Here is a 24,627-nt window from a genome sequence, read left to right on the forward strand (position 1 = left end):
TGCTTGTGAAATATATTTAGAAACTTTTAAATTAAAAAGGTAGAAGTTTTTTATTCCCACTGTTATTTTTGAAAAAATAAATCCTTACTACTTTCTTAACCTTTTTTTTGGTTTCTAGAGATTGATCAACAAGCTGAAGAAAGTGACCCTGCCCAGCAGGCACAGACACCAGTTACTACTAGCCCATCAGCCTCAAGCACGACCTCCTTTATGAGCAGCTCTCTGGAGGACACCACAACTGCCACCACTCCAGTCACTGACACAGAAACAGTGCCTGCATCCGAGTCCCCGGGAGTGATGCCTCTTAGTCTTCTCAGGTAGAGAAGTTGACCTTTAATGTCTGCCATACTGATGCCTGTGTTTCTGAAGGCACAGTTGTCCTCTTATGAATAGTATGCCCAACTGAATCTTGGTGTTCTAGAGCTAGAAAGAACCTAAGAGATCATATAGTCAAGCTCATTTTACTGAAGTTGGAAGTGTCCCTCAGAAGTTTAATAACTTACCCAAAACTCACAGCCAATTAGTGGTGATCCCAGGTCTAATCAACTGTGGTGCTGACCAGCAAGTACTCTAACATTCTTTCTCTTATGATGATCTTTTTTTCCCCTAAGTTTTTGAGTATTTTTTTTTCCTCAAAAAGTAAATACTTGTATTTTGAATATTCACCTCCGTGAAAATAATTTTCTTTTCTCAGGTTGTTTTCCTTTTAAGCATACTTCTTTAACCATATTTATTATTTTTTATTTATTTTTATTATTTTATTTTATTATTATACTTTAGGTTTTAGGGTACATGTGCACAATGTGCAGGTTTGTTACATATGTATACATGTGCCATGTTGATTTCCTGCACCCATTAACTCGTCATTTAGCATTAGGTATATCTCCTAATGCTGTCCCTCCCCCTTCCCCCAACCCCACAACAGTCCCCGGAGTGTGATGTTCCCCTTCCTGTGTCCATGAGTTCTCATTGTTCAATTCCCACCTATGAGTGAGAACATGCGGTGTTTGGTTTTTTGTCCTTGCGATAGTTTACTGAGAATGATGGTTTCCAGTTTCATCCATGTCCCTACAAAGGACACGAACTCATCATTTTTTATGGCTGCATAGTATTCCATGGTGTATATGTGCCACATTTTCTTAATCCAGTCTATCGTTGTTGGACATTTGGGTTGGTTCCAACTCTTTGCTATTGTGAATAGTGCCGCAATAAACATACGTGTGCATGTGTCTTTATAGCAGCATGATTTATAGTCCTTTGGGTATATACCCAGTAATGGGATGGCTGGGTCAAATGGTATTTCTAGTTCTAGATCCCTGAGGAATCGCCACACTGACTTCCACAATGGTTGAACTAGTTTACAGTCCCACCAACAGTGTAAAAGTGTTCCTATTTCTCCACATCCTCTCCAGCACCTGTTGTTTCCTGATTTTTTAATGATGGCCATTCTAACTGGTGTGAGATGGTATCTCATTGTGGTTTTGATTTGCATTTCTCTGATGGCCAGTGATGATGAGCATTTCTTCATGTGTTTTTTGGCTGCATAAATGTCTTCTTTTGAGAAGTGTCTGTTCATGTCCTTTGCCCACTTTTTGATGGGGTTGTTTGTTTTTTTCTTGTAAATTTGTTTGAGTTCATTGTAGATTCTGGATATTAGCCCTTTGTCAGATGAGTAGGTTGCAAAAATTTTCTCCCATTCTGTAGGTTGCCTGTTAACTCTGATGGTAGTTTCTTTTGCTGTGCAGAAGCTCTTTAGTTTAATGAGATCCTATTTGTCAATTTTGGCTTTCGTTGCCATTGCTTTTGGTGTTTTAGACATGAAGTCCTTGCCCACGCCTATGTCCTGAATGGTATTGCCTAGGTTTTCTTGTAGGATTTTAATGGTTTTGGGTCTAACATTTAAGTCTTTAATCCATCTTGAATTAACTTTTGTATAAGGTGTAAGGAAGGGATCCAGTTTCAGCTTTCTACATATGGCTAGCCAGTTTTCCCAGCACCATTTATTAAATAGAGAATCCTTTCCCCATTTCTTGTTTTTGTCAGGTTTGTCAAAGATCAGATAGTTGTAGATATGCGGCATCATTTCTGAGGGCTCTGTTCTGTTCCATTGATCTATGTCTCTGTTGTGGTACCAGTACCATGCTGTGTTGGTTACTGTAGCCTTGTAGTATAGTTTGAAGTCAGGTAGCGTGATGCCTCCAGCTTTGTTCTTTTGGCTTAGGATTGACTTGGCGATGCGGGCTCTTTTTTGGTTCCATATGAACTTTAAAGTAGTTTTTTCCAATTCTGTGAAGAAAGTCATTGGTAGCTTGATGGGGATGGCATTGAATCTATAAATTACCTTGGGCAGTATGGCCATTTTCACGATATTGATTCTTCCAACCCATGAGCATGGAATGTTCTTCCATTTGTTTGTATCCTCTTTTATTTCACTGAGCAGTGGTTTGTAGTTCTCCTTGAAGAGGTCCTTCACATCCCTTGTAAGTGGGATTCCTAGGTATTTTATTCTCTTTGAAGCAATTGTGAATGGGAGTTCACTCATCATTTGGCTCTCTGTTTGTCTGTGATTGGTGTACAAGAATGCTTGTGATTTTTGTACATTGATTTTGTATCCTGAGACTTTGCTGAAGTTGCTAATCAGCTTAAGGAGATTTTGGGCTGAGACAATGGGGTTTTCTAGATATACAATCATGTCATCTGCAAACAGGGACAATTTGACTTCCTCTTTTCCTAATTGAATACCCTTTATTTCCTTCTCCTGCCTGATTGCCCTGGCCAGAACTTCCAGCACTATGTTGAATAGGAGCGGTGAGAGAGGGCATCGCTGTCTTGTGCCAGTTTTCAGAGGGAATGCTTCCAGTTTTTGCCCATTCAGTATGATATTGGCTGTGGGTTTGTCATAGATAGCTCTTATTATTTTGAGATACGTCCCATCAATACCTAATTTATTGAGAGTTTCTAGCATGAAGGGTTGTTGAATTTTGTCAAAGGCCTTTTCTGCATCTATTGAGATAATCATGTGGTTTTTGTCTTTGGTTCTGTTTATATGCTGGATTACATTTATTGATTTGTGTATGTTGAACCAGCCTTGCATCCCAGGGATGAAGCCCACTTGATTATGATGGATAAGCTTTTTGATGTGCTGCTGGATTTGGTTTGCCAGTATTTTATTGAGGATTTTTGCATCAATGTTCATCAAGGATATTGGTCTGAAATTCTCTTTTTTGGTTATGTCTCTGCCAGGCTTTGGTATCAGGACGATGCTGGCTTCATAAAATGTGTTAGGGAGGATTCCCTCTTTTTCTATCGATTGGAATAGTTTCAGAAGGAATGGTACCAGTTCCTCCTTGTACCTCTGGTAGAATTCGGCTGTGAATCCATCAGGTCCTGGACTCTTTTTGGTTGGTAAGCTATTGATTATTGCCACAATTTCAGAACCTGTTATTGGTCTATTCAGAGATTCAACTTCTTCCTGGTTTAGTCTTGGGAGGGTGTATTTGTCGAGGAATTTATCCATTTCTTCTAGATTTTCTAGTTTATTTACATAGAGGTGTTTGTAGTATTCTCTGATGGTAGATTGTATTTCTGTGGGATCGGTGGTGATATCCCCTTTTTCATTTTTTATTGCGTCTATTTGATTCTTCTCTCTTTTCTTCTTTATTAGTCTTGCTAGTGGTCTATCAATTTTGTTGATCTTCTCAAAAAACCAGCTCCTGGATACATTAATTTTTTGAAGGGCTTTTTGTGTCTCTATTTCCTTCAGTTCTGCTCTGATTTTAGTTATTTCTAGCCTTCTGCTAACTTTTGAATGTGTTTGCTCTTGCTTTTCTAGTTCTTTTAATTGTGATGTTAGGGTGTCAATTTTGGATCTTTCCTGCTTTCTCTTGTGGGCATTTAGTGCTATAAATTTCCCTCTACACACTGCTTTGAACGTGTCCCAGAGATTCTGGTATGTTGTGTCTTTGTTCTCGTTGGTTTCAAAGAACATCTTTATTTCTGCCTTCATTTCATTATGTACCCAATAGTCATTCAGGAGCAGGTTGTTCAGTTTCCATGTAGTTGAGCGGTTTTGAGTGAGTTTCTTAATCCTGAGTTCTAGTTTGATTGCACTGTGGTCTGAGAGACAGTTTGTTATAATTTCTGTTCTTTTACATTTGCTGAGGAGAGCTTTACTTCCAACTATGTGGTCAATTTTGGAATAGGTGTGGTGTGGTGCTGAAAAAAATGTATATTCTGTTGATTTGGGGTGGAGAGTTCTGTAGATGTCTATTAGGTCCACTTAGTGCAGAGCTGAGTTCAATTCCTGGATATCCTTGTTAACTTTCTGTCTTGTTGATCTGTCTAATGTTGACAGTGGGGTGTTAAAATCGCCCATTATTATTGTGTGGGAGTTTAAGTCCCTTTGTAGGTCACTCAGGACTTGCTTTATGAATCTGGGTGCTCCTGTGTTGGGTGCATATATATTTAGGATAGTTAGCTCTTCTTGTTGAATTGATCCCTTTACCATTATGTAATGGCCTTCTTTGTCTCTTTTGATCTTTGTTGGTTTAAAGTCTATTTTATCAGAGACTAGGATTGCAACCCCTGCCTTTTTTTGTTTTCCATTTGCTTGATAGATCTTCCTCCATCCCTTTATTTTGAGTCTTTGTGTGTCTCTGCACGTGAGATGGGTTTCCTGAATACAGAACACTGATGGGTCCTGACTCCTTATCCAGTTTGCCAGTCTGTGTCTTTTAATTGGAGCATTTAGCCCATTTATATTTAACTTTAATATTGTTATGTGTGAATCTGATCCTGTCATTATGATGTTAGTTGGTTATTTTGCTCGTTAGTTGATGCAGTTTCTTCCTAGCCTCGATGGTCTTTACAATTTGGCATGTTTTTGCAGTGGCTGATACCGGTTGTTCCTTTCCATGTCTAGTGCTTCCTTCAGGAGCTCTTTTAGGGCAGGCCTGGTGGTGAGAAAATCACTCAGCGTTTGCTTGTCTGTAAAGTATTTTATTTCTCCTTCACTTATGAAGCTTAGTTTGGCTGGATATGAAATTCTGGGTTGAAAATTCTTTTCTTTAAGAATGTTGAATATCGGCCCCCACTCTCTTCTGGCTTGTAGAGTTTCTGCCGAGAGATCAGCTGTTAGTCTGATGGGCTTCCCTTTGTGGGTAACCTGACCTTTGTCTCTGGCTGCCCTTAACATTTTTTCCTTCATTTCAACTTTGGTGAATCTGACAATTATGTGTCTTGGAGTTGCTCTTCTCAAGGAGTATCTTTGTGGCGTTCTCTGTATTTCCTGAATCTGAATGTTGGCCTGCCTTGCTAGATTGGGGAAGTTCTCCTGGATAATATCTTGCAGAGTGTTTTCCAGCTTGGTTCCATTCTCCCCATCATTTTCAGGTACACCAATCAGACGTAGGTTTGGTCTTTTCACAGAGTCCCAAATTTCTTGGAGGCTTTGTTCATTTCTTTTTATTCTTTTTTCTCTAAACTTCCCTTCTCGCTTCATTTCATTCATTTCATCTTCCATCAGCCATACCCTTTCTTCCAGTTGATCGCATCTGCTACCGAGGCTTCTGCAATCTTCGCGTAGTTCTCGAAACTTGGCTTTCAGCTCCATCAGCTCCTTTAAGCCCTTCTCTCCATTGGTTATTCTAGTTATCCATTCTTCTAATTTTTTTTCAAAGTTTTTAACTTCTTTGCTGTTGTTTTGAATTTCCTCCCGTAGCTCAGAGTAGTTTGATCCTCTGAAGCCTTCTTCTCTCAACTCGTCAAAGTCATCCTCCATCCAGCTTTGTTCTGTTGCTGGTGAGGAACTGCGTTCCTTTGGAGGAGGAGAGGTGCTCTGCTTTTTAGAGTTTCCAGTTTTTCTGCTCTGTTTTTTCCCCATCTTTGTGATTTTATCTACTTTTGGTCTTTGATGATGGTGATGTACAGATGTGTTTTTGGTGTGGATGTCCTTTCTGTTTGTTAGTTTTCCTTCTACCAGACAGGACCCTCAGCTGCAGGTCTGTTGGAGTTTACTAGAGGTCCACTCCAGACCCTGTTTGGCTGGGTGTCAGCAGCGGTGGCTGCAGAACAGTGGATTTTCGTGAGACCACAAATTCAGCTGTCTGATAGTTCCTCTGGAAGTTTTGTCTCAGAGGAGTACCCGGCCGAGTGAGGTGTCAGTCTGTCCCTACTGGGGGGGTGCCTCCCAGTTAGGCTGCTCAGGGGTGAGGGACCCACTTTAGGAGGCAGTCTGTCCGTTCTCAGATCTCCAGCTGCGTGCTGGGAGAACCACTACTCTCTTCAAAGCTGTCAGTCAGACAGAGACGTTTAAGTCTGTGGAGGTTCCTGCTGACTTTTTGTTTGTCTGTGCCCTGCCCCCAGAGGTGGAGCCTACAGAGGCAGGCAGGCCTCCTTGAGCTGTGGTGGGCTCCACCCAGTTCGAGCTTCCTGGCTGCTTTATTTACCTAAGAAGCCTGGGCAATGGAGGGCGCCCCTCCCCCAGCCTCGCTGCCACCTTGCAGCTTGATCTCAGACTGCTGTGCTAGCAATCAGCGAGACTCCGTGGGCATAGGACCCTCCGAGCCAGGTGCGGGACACAATCTCCTAGTGTGCCGTTTTCCAGGCCTGTTGGAAAAGCACAGTATTAGGGTGGGACTGACCCGATATTCCAGGTGCCGTCTGTTACCCCTTTCTTTGACTAGGAAAGGGAACTCCCTGACCCCTTGCGCTTCCCGAGTGAGGCAATGCCTCGCCCTGCTTTGGCTCGCGCACAGTGCGCTTCACCGACTGTTCTTCACCCACTGTTTGGCACTCCTTAGTGAGATGAAACCGGTACCTCATACCGAAATGCAGAAATCACCCATCTTCTGTGTCGCTCAGGCTGGGAGCTGTAGACCGGAGCTGTTCCTATTCGGCCATCTTGGCTCCACCCCCCGTATTTTTATTCTTAAAAAAATTTCAAGCAAGTCTTCTTTTCAAACGAAAGGGCATGTCTTATGATGCTTCTTCAGCCAACTCTATTTTAACAGGTTTGTAAATTCCAAGTGATGCTTACTTAAATTTCTTTTTGCTTTAATTTGCCAAATGTATATACAAATGAAAAGTTTTGAGAGAAGAACCTTCAGGGAGAGACTGTTTTATGAGCTCTCTTAACTATGACTTAAGTGAAATAAGGGAAGCAGAATGGTTAGCCTCCCTTTTTCTTCTTTCCCCTCTTTCCTTAGTTAAGAAGGCATTATGATTTTCACTGTGTAGACTGACATCTTAAACAGTGGAACAGGGGAGTGTCTATTGTAGTGATTCTCTATTTTTGGTGTGCCCAAGAGCCACCTGGAAAACTTTTTAAAGCTCTAGGGCTGTATCCCTCAGCAAGTCTGATTCAGTAGGTCTGGTGGGGCCCATAGTTTCCATTTTAATTAAGTTTCCCTATTAATTCTGATACAGTGGCTTCAGCATACACTTTGAGAATTATTGCTGTGGTCTTGTGCAGGAGTACAATCCTAGTACCATTTTCAGACCCCACATATCTCCTACTTGTTAGCTCTCTCACTGGAATAACAGTTTCAGGAGGTGCGTCTGTTCAAGGAATAAGGACGATAAAGGAATAATAGGTTATTCTTTTTCTCTCTCTCTCTCTTTTTTTTTTTTTTTTAAGAGACAACGTCTCATGCTGTCACTGAGACTGGATTACAGCGGCACAGTCATAGTTCATTGCAGCCTCAAAGTCTTCTAGGTTCAAGCCATCCTCCTGCTTCAGTCTCCTGAGTAGCTGGGACTACAAGTGTACCACCACACCTGGCTAATTTTTTTTTTTTTGAAACAAAGTTTCACTCTTGTTGCCCAGGATGGAGTGCAATGGCACGATCTCAGCTCACCACAACCTCACCATCCTGAGTTCAAGCGATTCTCCTGCCTCAGCCTCCCGAGTAGTTGGGATTACAGGCATGTGCTACCACGCCCGGCTAACGTTTTGTATTTTTACTAGAGACAGGGTTTCTCCATGTTGGTCAGGCTGGTCTCGAACTCCCAACCTCAGGGGATCTGCCCACCTCAGCCTCCCAAAGTGCTGAGATTACAGGTGTGAGCCACTGCACCTGGCCCCTCGCTAATATTTTGAAATTTTTTTGTAGAGACAGGATCTTGCTTTGCTGCCCAGGCTTGTCTTGAACTCCTGGCCTCAAGTGATCCTCTGGCCTCAGCTTCCCAAAGTATGCTGGTATTACAGGTGTGAGCCACCATGCTTGCCTGATAGGACGTTCTAATATGGTTTTTAATCCCTCTGGCAATTAACAGAATTCAAGGCATCCACACAAGATCAGTAGTACTGTGACTCCTTGTAACCTTTTCAGCTCTGACTAGTGTGGGCATGGGATTCAGTGGTAAAGTCATGCCCCCTTGCTCCCATAGTCATTCACCAGGACTTTTGACTCCTCATTTCTTCTGTCTTCATTTCCCTGCTATTGGCTGGGACTTCATTAGAGTTGCACTTGGCTTTTACTGGGCGAACATCATTTAGTAGAGGAAAAACCAGAGAACTACTGCTTCCTGTGTGTATACCATTGTGTTACTGACTTGGTAGACAGTACATTTTTGATACTTAGAAAGTTCCTAGTTCTTTTGGACAAATCTAAAGAGCAGTCAGTGTGGATCTTCATGGACTTTATTCTCTAACTGCTGTCCACATTTCTCAACTGAAGAGGTGTTCTCCCGCCATACCTTTCCCTGACTGTGCTCCACATTCTCAACGGAGGAGGGGCTGCCTCCCCGTACCTTTCCCCGACTGTGCCGCTGGCATATCATTCATGTACTGTTTTGCAGTTGTGCTAGGTGACTAGACAGTTACCTTTTCTTTCCATAACTTGCCTGTAAACCATTACTTTCAATCCATGTGAATAATTTCATGACTAGCTAGTGAGTTTATATTAATATTTAAAAGTATCTGCAAGTTACCTATCTTTAAAAGCCTTCTTTGCACTCTAACTATATATACCAAATTACCCCTCTTATCTTGGTATTATAGTCGAAGGAAAGCTCTGTGAAGGCAGGCATTTTTCATCTATTTTGCTCGTGGCTGTATTCTCCCCACCTGCTATGTTGCTGGCATTTTTGCTGAAAGAATCATAAGGTTTTATTACATTTATACTGAAAGTGCTGTATGAGATAATCATTTTTAAAACTAAGGAGTCTTTCTCCCCACCCTCCATTAAACTATAGCTAACCTGTTTAGTCTTCCAGGTTGCATATTCTTCTATAAGAAGATTGTGATGTATGTATTATTTCGTAAATTGGATTTTTATGCTAACCACTGTTATTTTCTTAAAGGCAAATGTTCTCTAGTTATCCAACTACCACTGTACTTCCCACACGTCGGGCACAGACTCCTCCAATATCGTCGTTACCAACTTCTCCTTCTGATGAAGTAGGAAGGAGGCAAAGTTTAACTTCTCCTGATTCCCAGTCAGCAAGGCCAGCTAACCGCACAGGTGCGTGTGCTGATATGCACTATGATATCCAAAAGTTGGCATTCCAGATGTGTGGGACTTTATTATGTGGGCATTGTGTTTTGTCTTCACAGAAGGTAAAACAGTGATTTTAATGAAGGGGAGCTGCCCCATTAAACTGAGCTATGATCTTCATGTTGAAGCTGTGGATTGAATTATGGCCATTTTGGAGAGAAATAATGTGCTGTACATTAGTCATATCAGCTCTTCATTTTTCCCAATGTAGTCATTTTTAGTGTTGTAAGTTTCCCTCTAAGTACTGCTTTAGCTGCAACCCACACATTTTGAAATGCTGTGTTTTCATTTTCATTTAAAGTACTTTCTAATTTGCCTTTGATGTCTTCTTTGCCCTCTGGACTATTTGGAAGTATGTTACTTAGTTTTCAAATATTTGGGGGATTTTCTAGATACCATTTTGTTATTGCTTTCTAATTTTATTATTGTCAGAGATCATATCTTATATAATTTGAATCACTTTAAATTTATTGAGACTTGTCTTATAGCCTAGAATATTATCCGTTTTGGTAAATATTCCAAGTGCACTTGGAAGATATGTGTATTGTGCTGTTGTTGAGTGTTCTATAAATTGTTTAGAAGGCTCAAATTGGTTGATAGCGTTGTCCAAGTCTTCTTTATCCTTTCTGGTTTTTTTGTCTACTTGTTCTATCAATTATTGAGATAGTGTTGTTGAAATCTGTGCTGATAATAGTAGATTTTTCTATTTTCTCTTTTCAGTTTTCAGTTTTTGTTTCATATATTTTAAAGCTCTGTCTTTAGGTTCATAAACATTTAGGATTCTTACGTTCTTTTAATGAATAGACCTTTTATTATTATGAAATGCCTTTATCCTTGGCGATATTTTTTTGCCCTGAAATCTGCTTTCTCTGATGTTATAGCCACTCCTGCTTTTTAAAAATTGTTAGGATGGTTTATCTTTACTCATCATTTTACTTTTCATCCATTTGTGTCTTTATATTTAAAATGGGTAAAGGCAGCATGTAGTAGTTAGGTCTTGCTTTTTTTGTTTGTTTGTTTTTAGAGACAGCCTCTTGCTCTGTCACCCAGGCTGGAGTGACCTTGGGTCACTGTAGCCTCAACCTCTTGGGCTCAAGCAATTCTCTCACCTCAGCTTCCCAAGTAGCTGGGACTATAGGTGCATGCCACCACACCCAGCTAATTTCTGTATTTTTTTGTAGAGACAGGGTCATGCCATGTTGCCCAGGTTGGTCTGAAACTCCTGACCTCAAGGGAATCTTGCTTTTTTTAATCCAGTCTGATGTTCTCTACCTTTTAATTGGGGTGTTTATGCCTTTTACATTTAATGTGATCATTGATATGGTTGGTTTTAAATCCACCTTCTTTCTATTTTGTTCCACCTGTTTTTTGTTCTCTTTTGAATTAATTAACTTTCTTTGAATTAAATGAGTTTTATTATTCCATTTTACCTCCTTTGTTGGCTTATTAGCTATACAGTTGACCCTTGAACATTGCAGGGGTTGCAGCACCAACCCCCTGAACAGTTGAAAATCTATATATAACTTTTGACTCCATAAAGATGAGAAAATATATTTACTATTCATTCAGTGGAAGTGGATCATCATAAAAGTCTTCATTATAGTCATATTCCCATTGAGTAGGCTAGGAAAAGGAGGGACTAGTCTTGCTCTTCCAGGAGTGGCAGAGGCAGAAGAAAATCTACGTATAAGTGGACCCGAGCAGTACAAACCCATGTTGTTCAAGGGTTAACTGTACTTCATTTTGTATTTTTAGAGATTACCTTCTGGTTTATAATATACGTCTTTAATTATCAGAATCTAGCTTAAGGTGATATTGTACCACTTCATACGTAGTTAAAGTAATAATTTTACAACAGGATGATTTTATTTTCCTTTTCTCATCATTTATACTTTTGTTATCATACATTTCACTTTTACACATGTTATAAGCTCCATAATAAATTATTATTTGTTTTGGATAGTTTTTATAGCTATATCTTCTAATTCATTCATCTTTTCTTCTGCAGTGTCTAATGTTCTGTTAATGTCCAGTGTATTTTTCTATTCAGACACTATAGTTTTCATCGGTAGACATTTGATTTGTTTTTTTTTTAAATCTCATCTTCCATGTCTATTTCACATGCTCAGTCTTTCCTCTAACTTACTGAATACATGCAATAATAGTTGATTCTCATTATTAGCAATAGTTATGTTCTAAAAGGTCATTATGAACACTGAATTAGCAAATACTGAACCATTGCTCCTAGGAGAAATACAGGGTTAAGTTCCTGTGAACTTCTAGTTACATTTCCATCATCTGATCGGTATACTGTATAATCTTGTTTTATGCATCTTTCTGTTTAAAGATACCACATTTAATATATGCTGTTTATTCACTAACATTGAGCTCATGGCCACCAACACTATAGCTCATCATGAATGAAGCTTATCTAACATATGTATTTTCTTCATAAGGCACATTACAGCTTCCTTGTGCTTAGAAACACTAGACAGCACTTTAGCAGTATGCTTGGGGCCATTTTAATCAGGGAAATCATCGACCAAAAGCACAAAAATGCAAAGAATGTAGCACTAAACAGACTATGAAAAGGACACTTGTTTTTCACATGAGAGCTGAAACATGAAGGGACAGCATCACCTTGTTGGACCTCAGCTGTGAACACATGTGTTGAGGGACTAAACTTTTTAGTCCCTCTGCATATGTCACAAATGACTACAAAAGTACATGAGTATTGATTTTGAGATTACAAATAAATTTTATTGAGTACATAGATTTACAAATATGGAACTTGGATGAGGAGTGGGTTATTTACATATTCTTATAGTACCTCTACACAAATCTTTACTAAGTATAACATAAATGGATGTCAGTAAAACTGAGATTACAGGTGTGAGCCACAGTGCCCAGCCACATATTCTGAGTAGAGGAAAATTTCATTAAACTTGGACAATATTAGGAAATTGAGGACCATGAAGACACTTTTTACTCATGGTATCTAGTGCTATTTAGGTTCTTATTTCTCTTCCTTTTGTCTCAGCCTTGTCAGACCCAAGCAGTAGACTTTCAACTTCTCCTCCTCCTCCAGCAATTGCAGTTCCCTTGCTGGAAATGGGATTCTCTCTTCGGCAGATTGCCAAAGCCATGGAAGCTACAGGTAGGAAAAGTTTTTATGTATCAGTGTATACAGATATGAGAAGTCCTAGCTTATTAAAGACAACATAATTTTTAAGAGGCTATGAAACTTGGTAAGATTTTTAACACTGTATTTTGTTACAAGAGCATCATAGCAAACACTCTTAAACGGATAACATAAAGACCTAATTCTTTGCTCAAAGTCAGCATCAGACTGTTTTTCCCCTGTACAGGTGCTAGGGGAGAGGCTGATGCCCAGAATATCACTGTCCTTGCCATGTGGATGATAGAGCACCCTGGGCATGAGGATGAAGAGGAGCCCCAGTCGGGCAGCACAGCAGACTCCAGGCATGGAGCGGCCGTTCTAGGCAGTGGCGGGAAGTCAAATGATCCCTGTTATTTGCAGTCACCTGGAGACATACCATCAGCTGATGCTGCTGAAATGGAGGAAGGTTTTAATGAAAGGTGAAATTCCAGTTTCTGTACTTTTGTTCCATGTGTTATAAATTTCAAAGCCCCATTTATTATATATCCCTTCATAAATGCTTCTAATTGTATGTAAAGTTGATAGAGATAGTTATATGAAAATATGGGCATTTTAGTTACAAGTTTATATTTCTGTGAAGGGTAAAAGTGACATGACAAGTTTTGATTTGAATAGGTGTTTTCATGCCAGAAGGAATTTCATAATTTTTGTGTAAAATTGTACTGAAAAAGGAAACAAAACAAGTTTATTTTGAAGTAAACATGCTAATAAAATAATTTTATCTCATACAAGTGATATAAAATCGAGTATTCATTTTAATATTGGACATTGATTTAATGTATTTGATAGAATTGAACTTTTTTTTTTTTTTTTTTTGAGATGGAGTCTCGCTCTGTCGCCAGGCTAGAGTGCAGTGGCGTGATATCGGCTCACTGCAGCAACCTCCACCTCCCCGGTTCAAGCAGTTCCCTGCCTCAGCCTCCCAAGTGTCTGGGACTGTAGGCACGTGCCACCATGCCCGGCTCATTTTTTGTATTTTTAGTAGAGACAGGGTTTCACCATGTTGGCCAGGATGGTCTCAAACTCCAGACCTCATGATCCACCTGCCTCGGCCTCCCAAAGTGCTGGGATTACAGGCATGAGCCACCGTGCCTAACCTAGAATTGAACTTTTAAGTCTTCTCTGTGTAATATTTATATTTTCATCTCTTCTATAGTTTTTAATATCTAGTAGAAGATGCCCCTTTAAGTGTAAAAAGATTTCTGTGATAATGCCTATCCTAAAATGAGATGTAATAGAATGTCTTACAAATTCTCCCTAAAATCTTTTTTCCTTCATCACTTCTTATGACTTTAAATCTTAATTTTTCATTTTAACTGTGGAGCCATATAGTAACCAAGGCTTGTGTCCTAGATGGCATGCAAGTTTTTTCCAACAAGCTCAGTGAATATTTTCATAACGTAGTTCAAAATACCTGTTTTTCCTAGGCAAGAATTCTCAATCATTTCAAATTTTAAGTATTTAATCTTTTAGGATTTAGTTAAGGTCATATTTGATCTCATTTAAATTTGAGCTTCATTAAACATCATTTTGTTGTTTGAAGAATTCAAAATCAGATAAAGTTATTGCTCAGGTCACAGGAAATGTTATATGCATAATTGAACTGTTCAAGGGATAAAGATGTGTTTCAAATTTTATCATAAACCTATTTTATTCTAAGTGAGAATAAAGTAATACTACAAGTAAGCTTACACCTATGCTTTCTTTCCGTAATGGTTTTAAAAAATTTGTGTTGCTTTCTCACTTGCACTTGCAGCCCTGATAATTTGGATCATACAGAGAATGCAGCTTCTGGAAGTGGACCATCAGCTAGAGGTCGCTCAGCGGTAACAAGAAGACACAAGTTTGACTTAGCTGCTCGCACATTGCTAGCAAGAGCAGGTAATTGTATGTTTCGTATCCTTTTCTTTGTGAAAGATCTTATTTTGAAAGCAATATAAAGGCACATTAAAGAAGATGCAAATTAATGATACTAAGTGCTCAGTCCCTCCACATTAACAGAACAGCCATTTGGATGTCATTTTCTATGCATTTACATCATTTTATTTAAATCATAGCATACATTCATAGGCTTAGAAGTCTATACTGGCCACTTGTAGATTTTGAGAAATTATATAAATGCTCTTCCTTCTGCTCTCAGTCAATTATAATTTAAGAAGTGATGATGCATGTTTAATGTTTAGCATCAGTGGTAAGAAGGAGCTGGAAAGGGCACTGTGCCAAAAAAGTAGGCCCTGGCTTTTCTGATGTACTGGCTCTGTGGATGTTAGGGCTTCACTGCTAGGTAAGGACCAGATTCCCTCATTACATTAGTAAATTCTAGGATTATGTTTTGGGCATGTAAAATATAAATTATAGGGAATATATTTTCCAAACCAAAAACTTGAATATATGATTTGTCAAAACAGAATTTGATCACTGAAATACTAGAACATGAGTAATGATTCAGTAATTTACGGGAACAGTGAGAGAACTTGAGACCGTCCTAGAAAATAAAGGATGTATATTTCTCATATAATTAAGGTGACTGATTTTTTTTAAAACCTAAAAGAATAGTAATAGCCAATATTTACTGAAGTTTTTTTCTATATGATTAACATTATAGCAGTGGCTCTTGCCTATAATGCCAGCACTTTGGGAGGTGGAGGCAGGAGAAATCACTTGAGGCTAGGAGTTTGAGGCCAGCCTGGGCAACATAGCAAGACCCTGTCTTTACAAAAAAATTAAAAAATGGTTAGCTGGGTATGGTGGCATGTGCCTGTAGTCCTAGCTACTCAGGAGGCTGAGACAGGAGGATGTCTTGAGCCCAGGGGTTCAGGGTTACAGTGAGCTAGGATTGTGCCATTGCACTCCAGCTTGGGTGACAGATCCAGACCCTGTCTCTAAAAACAGCAACAAAAACATTATAAAGCGTTGCATGGATTCTCTTACTTAAACCTATCAATAACCCAGTGAGATATGAGTGCTATTATTATCCCCATTTGCAAGAGAGGAAACACACGTGATAGGTATAATTTGATGTTTTATCGTCTGAGATCCAATAAGACAACTGAGATGGGTTCTCACCTACATGTATGGCAGTTAAGAATTGGCGAAATATTCAGAATTATTTTATGCATGCAAATAAAATGCCTTTTTTGTTTTGTTCTGAGCGGGATTATACCGCTCTGTGCAGGCCCACAGGAATCAAAGTCGGAGAGAAGGAATATCTTTGCAGCAAGACCCAGGGGCGTTGTATGACTTTAATTTAGATGAGGAATTGGAAATTGATCTTGATGATGAAGCAATGGAAGCTATGTTTGGACAAGACCTGACCAGTGACAATGATATTCTGGGAATGTGGATCCCAGAGGTACTGGATTGGCCTACCTGGGTGTGTGTGACTGCAGCGGGGGCTGCTCTGACTTATTTTCCTGCCCTCCTGTTCATATAGCTTACTAACAGCAGCCTCACCTAGGGTTGAAACACTCTAAAAAGTCTTTTATCTCATCCTGAGGTTTGGGGATTTAAAGCATGAGGTTACTTTGATACCTACAAACTAATAAGGAAAAGTCTCTCTTGCTTTCTCTGTGGGATTTTATTGTTTCTCTCCCCAGACAAGATGAATAGAGTCATACTGTGGTAATATTTGATTCTGATGTCAAAGATAGATTATGAAACTAGCATCAGGTTCCAGTAGATGTTGACAGGTTATATAACATGGCTGCTATGCTCACATTGCTATCTGAATGCATGTTCTTCTCCTTCATAGGTTCCATTTAATCAATGTAATGCCTTAGTCTAGGAACCAGTGCTCACCTAGATCTTGTAAATACCTCCATCCGGGGGCAGGGTACATGGTGGGTTTGTATATACATTGTTTAGCATTACATTTTTGTAGTAGGGAGACCAAAAAGCTCATAGATGTAAGTCCTACAGGAGAGAGAATCTGCTATATAAATAAGTGAATTGTAATGATTTTTCTCAAAAATTCATAAAATAGGTATGTATTTTGTGACCAGATGAAAATTAGTTCTTTTCACTAGTGGAGTTTTTTTTTTTTTTAAAGCCTTGTTTCGAGATAGGACAGATTGTCATGTTCATTAACTCTTCTCAGTAGGATACTCAGTTACTTGTATTATTGATATAACTTATTAGAGTGAGAGAGGGCAAAGAACACCTTCAGATTGTGTCATCTGAATTCTGATTTGAAAGAAATTTTTTATGTAGCATTAATGAACATGTTGGAAATATTCTAGCATATGTAGTAAAGTAATTTAATATCATAAATAATCTACTTGGTACTTCTTGGTTTTATGTTAAATTGACTAATCATTTGGTATGAAATCCTTTTGTGCAGCATGTTTGCGAGTCTGAAGACAGGGAAGAAGTGGTGGTGTGTGAACTGTGTGAATGCAGCGTCGTCAGCTTCAATCAGCACATGAAGAGAAACCATCCAGGCTGTGGGCGCAGTGCAAACCGCCAGGGCTATCGCAGCAATGGTTCCTATGTGGATGGCTGGTTTGGCGGTGAATGTGGGAGTGGAAATCCATACTACCTGTTATGTGGCACCTGCAGGGAGAAGTACTTAGCCCTGAAGACCAAATCCAAGTCAACAAGTTCTGAAAGGTACCTTGAAATTGTGTAGCTATCCAGACCTCCTGAAGATACCTCACACCTTAAGTCTTGGGAACTGTAGATTTTTCATGTGAGGAGTTACATTTAACCTTCCCTGAAATCCCATGATTCTTACACTTCAGGCAGAAGGGATGGAGAGGTTTCAGAAATTCATGTTCCCAGGAATAATGGCATGGCAACATATCCTTCCCTGGAGTTTGACTGTGTTAACCTCTGACTTGTTGGCAAGTAATGGTCAGGACCCTTGCCTTAACCCTCAGGAGGCTTCTGCTCAATTCTTTTCATTGGTGTTTTCTACCATATTTCTGGCATTTTAATTAAGGTATTTTTCCTGATGAGAAAAACAGACTTTTGATTAAACGAGTTCCATAAAAATATTATCTCTTTACATCCTTAATCCCTAGAGAGTAGGTTTGTTGCCCTTATTGTTAACTATTAAAATCTTTAAGGCTTTATGGAATAGAATTTGGTTAAAAGAGTTGTTTTAGGTAACCCAGAAATCTCCCCAGTAGTTTGGTAAAATAATCATTGATTTTGTAAGCATGTGTGTACCTACATACCAGCAGTTTTTATTATGTTAGCCTATAACATGAAACATACTTTTTTATTTTGTGCTGCTTTATTAATGACCTCTTAAAATGTTCTAATGACTTAATTTGCATTTTGGGGTACTAACTGTTTTATATAAAAATGCAATGTTCTTCATGTTTGGTGCAGGTACAAGGGACAAGCTCCAGATCTAATTGGCAAGCAAGACAGTGTGTATGAAGGTAGTTTGTTTTGAGAGCCTCTTTATTTTACATGTTTTTTAATATATCCTCTCTGCTTAACATCTGTTACTAAAATTCACTTTCGTGTGTGTGTGTTTGTATTTGTGTACATGTTAACTTAAATTTTCCCTTAAAAACTCAAGGGAATTTAATAGCAACAACGCTGGTTTAAAAGTCAAAGGAAAAGAACCTGGTTTCAAAGACCAACTTTACCACAGAATATTAATTTCTATTTGGTGTATTTTTTTTTCAAAGTAGGGAAAGGATGTGGATATTTTGAATTTCCACCCTAATTGTGGAAAGTAAAAAATAGAGATGAGCATTGATTTTTCTGGAGCACTCATTTTCTTGAAATAACTCATTCCCTAATGATTACAGACAGTTAAGAACTCTTTGTTGGACCCATGACAATATTTTTAATTAGTTTAAACGTCTATTACCAGCTGTAGTATTTGCTATTGCTGTCAACTTATTTAACTACATTGACTCCCTTTCCCTGAGAGTCTCACTTATGCTTCAGGAGTGTAGTTTGGTTAAGTTTTCAGGAGATGGTGCCATAGTTCATTATGTGGTCACTGGACTTTCAATCCATCTGCATTTTATTTATTTATTTATTTATTTTTTATTTATTTTTTATTTATTTATTAATTATTTTTATTTCTTTGAGATGGAGTCTCATTCTGTTGCCCAGGCTGTAGTGCTGTGGCATGACCTCAGCTCACTGCAGCCATGGCCTCCCAGGTTCAAGCAATTCTCCAGTCTCAGCCTCCTGAGTAGCTGGGATTACAGGTGCACACCACCATGCCTGGCTAATTTTTGTATTTTTTGGTGGGGATGGGGTTTCATCATGTTGGCCAGGCTGGTCTCAAATTCCTGACCTCATGTGATCCAGTCGCCTTGGCCTCCCAGAGTGTTGGGATTACAGGCATGAGCCATCGCATCTGGCTGCTCATCTGCATTTTAGATGTATTTTCAGAATAACCATTGCCAGCAGATTTATGTAATATTTAAATTCACCTACTATACCTTTATTTATTTAAATTCCAGAAGACTGGGACATGTTGGATGTTGATGAAGATGAAAAGCTAACTGGTGAAGAAGAATTTGAATTACTTGCTGGACCGCTTGGTTTAAATGACCGGCGCATTGTACCAGAACCAGTTCAGTTCCCTGACAGTGATCCACTGGGAGCATCAGTAGCAATGGTCACAGCCACCAACAGTATGGAAGAGACTCTGATGCAAATAGGTAAACTGAAATCCTGATTTGCATTGATTTTATAGCATCTACTATAATTTGTTTCTTAGATAGGTAAATAATAATAATAAAGTAAAAGTAAATAAGACTAATGGTTCAGCATTACCTCACCCCAGCAAATCTATTTAGCCAGTTGTTTTAACATTTCGAAGGGATAATGTGGTATTAAGTTTTGGCTAGGCATGGTGGCTTATGCAGGTAATCCCAGCACTTTGGAAGGCCGAAGAAGGAAGGTCGCTTGAGGCCAGCAGTTCAAGACCAGCCTGGGCAACATGGTGAGACCCATTTCTATTAGAAAAATGAAGAAAAGTAGCTGGCTGTGGTGGTGTGCACCTTTAGTCCCAGCTACTCAGGAGGCTGAGGCAGAAAAATTGTTTAATCCCAGGAGTTTGAGGTTATGGTGAGTAATGATTGAGCCACCGCACTCCAGCCTGGGTGACAGAACCAGACCCTGTCTCAAGAGGAAAAAATAAATGTTTTGATTTTCTTTTTTGTCTTTCATGATACCAAAGCAATAAAAAGATTTATAAAACTTGTTATTTAAAAAAAAAAAACTTGGTGTTAAGAGAATCCTGTAACCAACTCAGAATTATTGTGCAGTCTTCTTTTTATTTGGGTGAGAGGGTGTGGTAAATTTTTGGTATAGGGAATACAAAATAAAGAATTGGGCAGTATTGGTAATTCAGTCCTTTATAAATTCTCAAAGCATGTTTTTAAAACTTTCTTATATCTTTCTTATCATCAGTAGATGTGAGACATGGGCAAAATGAACAAAACAAAAAATACTTAATGGAAAAATTATCCTATGGTAAATACATTGTTAACATAGAAATATCTAAGTTAGCTCTCTCACCACTCCTATTCCAACATAGTGCTGGAAGTTCTGGCCAGGGCAATCAGGCAGGAGAAGGAAATAAAGGGTATTCAATTAGGAAAAGAGGAAGTCAAATTGTCCCTGTTTGCAGATGACATGATTGTATATCTAGAAAACCCCATCGTCTCAGCCCAAAATCTCCTTAAGCTGATTAGCAACTTCAGCAAAGTCTCAGGATACAAAATCAATGTACAAAAATCACAAGCATTCTTGTACACCAATCACAGACAAACAGAGAGCCAAATGATGAGTGAACTCCCATTCACAATTGCTTCAAAGAGAATAAAATACCTAGGAATCCCACTTACAAGGGACGTGAAGGACCTCTTCAAGGAGAACTACAAACCACTGCTCAGTGAAATAAAAGAGGATACACATGGAAGAACATTCCATGCTCATGGGTTGGAAGAATCAATATCGTGAAAATGGCCATACTGCCCAAGGTAATTTATAGATTCAATGCCATCCCCATCAAGCTACCAATGACTTTCTTCACAGAATTGGAAAAAACTACTTTAAAGTTCATATGGAACCAAAAAAGAGCCCGCATCGCCAAGTCAATCCTAAGCCAAAAGAACAAAGCTGGAGGTATCACGCTACCTGACTTCAAACTATACCACAAGGCTACAGTAACCAACACAGCATGGTACTGGTACCACAACAGAGACATAGATCAATGGAACAGAACAGAGCCCTCAGAAATAATGCCGCATATCTGCAAGTATCTGATCTTTGACAAACCTGACAAAAACAAGAAATGGGGAAAGGATTCCCTACTTAATAAATGGTGCTGGGAAAACTGGCTAGCCATATGTAGAAAGCTGAAACTGGATCCCTTCCCTACACCTTATACAAAAATTAATTCAAGATGGATTAAAGACTTAAATGTTAGACCTAAAACCATTAAAACCCTACAAGAAAACCTAGGCAATACCATTCAGGACATAGGCGTGGGCAAGGACTTCATGTCTAAAACACCAAAAGCAATGGCAACAAAAGCCAAAATTGACAAATGGGATCTAATTAAAGAGCTTCTGCACAGCAAAAGAAACTACCATCAGAGTTAACAGGCAACCTACAGAATGGGAGAAAATTTTCACAACGTACTCATCTGACAAAGGGCTAATATCCAGAATCTACAATGAACTCAAACAAATTTACAAGAAAAAAACAACCCCATCAAAAAGTGGGCAAAGGACATGAACAGACACTTCTCAAAAGAAGACATTTATGCAGCCAAAAAAACACATGAAAAAATGCTCATCATCACTGGCCATCAGAGAAATGCAAATCAAAACCACAATGAGATACCATCTCACACCAGTTAGAATGGTGATCATTAAAAAGTCAGGAAACAACAGGTGCTGGAGAGGATGTGGAGAAATAGGAACACTTTTACACTGTTGGTGGGACTGTAAACTAGTTCAACCATTGTGGAAGTCAGTGTGGCGATTCCTCAGGGATCTAGAACTAGAAATACCATTTGACCCAGCCATCCCATTACTGGGTATACACCCAAAGGACTATAAATCATGCTGCTATAAAGACACATGCACACGTATGTTTATTGCGGCACTATTCACAATAGCAAAGACTTGGAACCAACCCAAATGTCCAACAACGATAGACTGGATTAAGAAAATGTGGCACATATACACCATGGAATACTACACAGCCATAAAAAACGATGAGTTCATGTCCTTTGTAGGGATATGGATGAAACTGGAAACCATCATTCTCAGTAAACTATCGCAAGGACAAAAAACCAAACACCGCATGTTCTCACTCATAGGTGGGAATTGAACAATGAAAACTCATGGACACAGGAAGGGGAACATCACACTCCGGGGACTGTTGTGGGGTGGGGGAAGAGGGGAGGGACTGCATTAGGAGGTATACCTAATGCTAAATGACGAGTTAATGGGTGCAGCAAAACAACATGGCACATGGATACATGTGTAACAAACCTGCACATTGTGCACATGTACCCTAAAACCTAAAGTATAGTAATAAAAAAAAATTCATTATTAAAAAAAAAAATATCTAAGTTAGAAATATCCAAGTTTAAACTTAGAAATATGTGAGTTTCTCCTAAGAAATTTTCTATATAACCAAGTTCCAGATGAGCAAAAGACATTGGTTTGTTATGGAACCTCTGTAGAATAGGAAATTTTTTTAGTAGTTCAGATATATTTTTTTCTTACCTTGTTGAGAACGAAACAAAATTATGTTTTTCAGGTTGCCATGGCTCTGTAGAAAAGAGCTCCTCTGGGAGAATAACGTTAGGAGAGCAGGCAGCTGCCCTAGCAAACCCTCATGACCGTGTGGTGGCTTTAAGGAGAGTGACTGCTGCTGCTCAGGTTCTTCTGGCCAGAACCATGGTCATGAGAGCACTGTCTCTTCTCTCAGTCAGGTAAGTGTTATTTTATGTCACATGATGATGCTAAGTTAACTTCTAGTGTACATTAGCTGGGAGTCTGGTGGTGTTTGGGAGGGTGAGATAGAATTTTAGAAGCTTGAATATGTACTGTTGAATGAAAGATGTTAGACGTAGTCATCATTGTTATTCACTTAATTGGTCATTCAGTTAATACTTGGCTCTTTTTAGGTAGAAAATAATGCCATTATCACAAATAAGTAAACCACATACGTTTTATTTTGTTGCTTGAAATGGAAACTAAGGCTGTTGATCCCAATGGTACTGGATCAAAAACTAAAGGTCAAAATGTATTGACCGTCTTTGTAGCTAAGTCAGCCTGCAGATGCCATCATGGAGATCCTTGCTGTGTTCTTACTGTGAGTGTAATGTAAAAAGGGGATGAGAACCAGAAATGCCTAAAAGACAGCTGTTTAAGAAGTGATTAAGCAGGTGTATTTAATGGCAAATCAGTGAAGGCAGAAAGATCCTGAAAGAAAAACAAAATTTCCATAAGACTGTGTGCTATTGGCTCAAGGATAGGCAAATAGGATAGTACAGAAGAGAGTTCAGAAACTGACCCACACATATAAATAAACACTTGATTTGTGGTTTGATTTATGACAATGGTTCACACTGTAGAGCAATAGAGAAAGGATTATTTTTTTTTCAATAACTGAAGCAGGGTCTGATGGTTTATCCACATAGAAAAAAAAAAAAAAGCCTTGGTCCCAACCTCAAACTATATAAAGCAAATAGTTATAAAGTGGCTATTAGATCTAAATATGAAAGAAAAATCAATAAAGTTTATTGAAGGTAACATAGAAGAATTGCTTCTTGGTCTTGGGACAAGCAAAAATTCCTCAAGCAGGTCACAAGAGGAATCTGCCGTAAAAGATTGATAAATTGAAATACAATCAAATAGAAAACCTCTGTTTAGCAAAAGTGATTTGAAAAGTAAGAAAGTAAAAAAGCAAGCCATAGAATGGGAGAAGATATTAGTAATGCATCTAACCAACAGAATGTGTAAAGAATTCCTATAAATTAACAAGAAAAAGACAACCCCAGAAGAAAGTGGGCAAAACACATTAACAAGTGTTTCACAAAAGAGGATCTCCAAATGGCCAATAAACATGAAAAGATGTTCAACCTCATTGAGTCTTCAGAGAAATGAAAATCAAAACCTAGTGTGATTGGGAGGCCAAGACGGGAGGAACTCTTGAGCCCAGGAGTTTGAGACCAGCCTGGGAAACATAGTGAGACCCTGTCTCAAAAAAAAAAAAAAAAACCCTAAGGCAAAAAACCCACCAATGAGATATTACTGCACACCCACAAGAATGGCAAACATTTAAAACACTAGGGAGAAAAAAGTGACTGAAACAGCTAAAACTCTCATACATTGTTAGTGAGAAAATAAATTGGTATAACCACTTTGGAAAACTGTTCCATAGTAATAACTAAAGCTGAACAGGAACATACTCTGTGACCCAGAGATCCACTTCTGGGTATATATCCAACAGAAATACTTAAATATGTGCCCCCTAAAGACCAATCATTCATGGTAGTACTATTCATAATAGCCCCATGTTGGAAACCGCCTGATTGTCATCTGTAGGGATAAATGAACTGTGGCAGATTTCATGTATATGTCAATGAAAATGAACTGCTCAATGCTACAAGATTTGGATGAATCTTACAAACATAATATTGAAGAAGCCAGACACAAAAGAGTACATACATTAATTATTCAATTGATGTAAAGTTCAAAAACAGGCAAAACTAATTTGTAGCTTTAGAAGTCAAGATAGTGGTTACTTTTGAGAGCATCGTGACTGAGAAAAGCCAAAAGCAGGTTTCTGAGGTACTGGCGATGTTCAGTTTCTTGATCTGGAGGGTGGTGACATGGGTTTGTTCAGCTTATGAAAATTTATGCTTTGTGAACATTCATGTTTTACTTTGGCAGTTCAATTGTACTTCAAGTATATGTCAATACTTATTAAAAGGAGAGAACGTTT

General features: G+C 38.8%; 1 protein-coding gene across 10 annotated transcripts in view; it reads left to right on the forward strand.

Annotated features, from left to right (window-relative positions):
* The window catches only part of HERC1 (HECT and RLD domain containing E3 ubiquitin protein ligase family member 1), a 241,425-nt gene that overhangs the window by 168,146 nt on the left and 48,652 nt on the right, over nt 1–24,627 (forward strand). For 7 of the 10 annotated variants that reach the window (XM_032174831.2, XM_032174837.2, XM_032174834.2 and 4 more), the window contains exons 39-48: nt 119–317; nt 9,304–9,464; nt 12,538–12,654; nt 12,866–13,097; nt 14,435–14,559; nt 15,831–16,051; nt 17,018–17,286; nt 18,013–18,065; nt 19,113–19,313; nt 22,435–22,609. In XM_032174831.2, coding sequence (XP_032030722.1) covers nt 119–317; nt 9,304–9,464; nt 12,538–12,654; nt 12,866–13,097; nt 14,435–14,559; nt 15,831–16,051; nt 17,018–17,286; nt 18,013–18,065; nt 19,113–19,313; nt 22,435–22,609 — 1,753 coding nt within the window. The remainder of the gene's footprint in view (nt 1–118; nt 318–9,303; nt 9,465–12,537; nt 12,655–12,865; nt 13,098–14,434; nt 14,560–15,830; nt 16,052–17,017; nt 17,287–18,012; nt 18,066–19,112; nt 19,314–22,434; nt 22,610–24,627) is intronic. The other 3 variants (XM_032174833.2, XM_032174835.2, XM_058427818.1) reach the window with 3 other exon arrangements.

The sequence above is a fragment of the Hylobates moloch genome, unplaced genomic scaffold (assembly GCF_009828535.3).
Source record: "Hylobates moloch isolate HMO894 unplaced genomic scaffold, HMol_V3 SCAFFOLD_14, whole genome shotgun sequence".
Lineage (NCBI taxonomy): Eukaryota > Metazoa > Chordata > Mammalia > Primates > Hylobatidae > Hylobates > Hylobates moloch.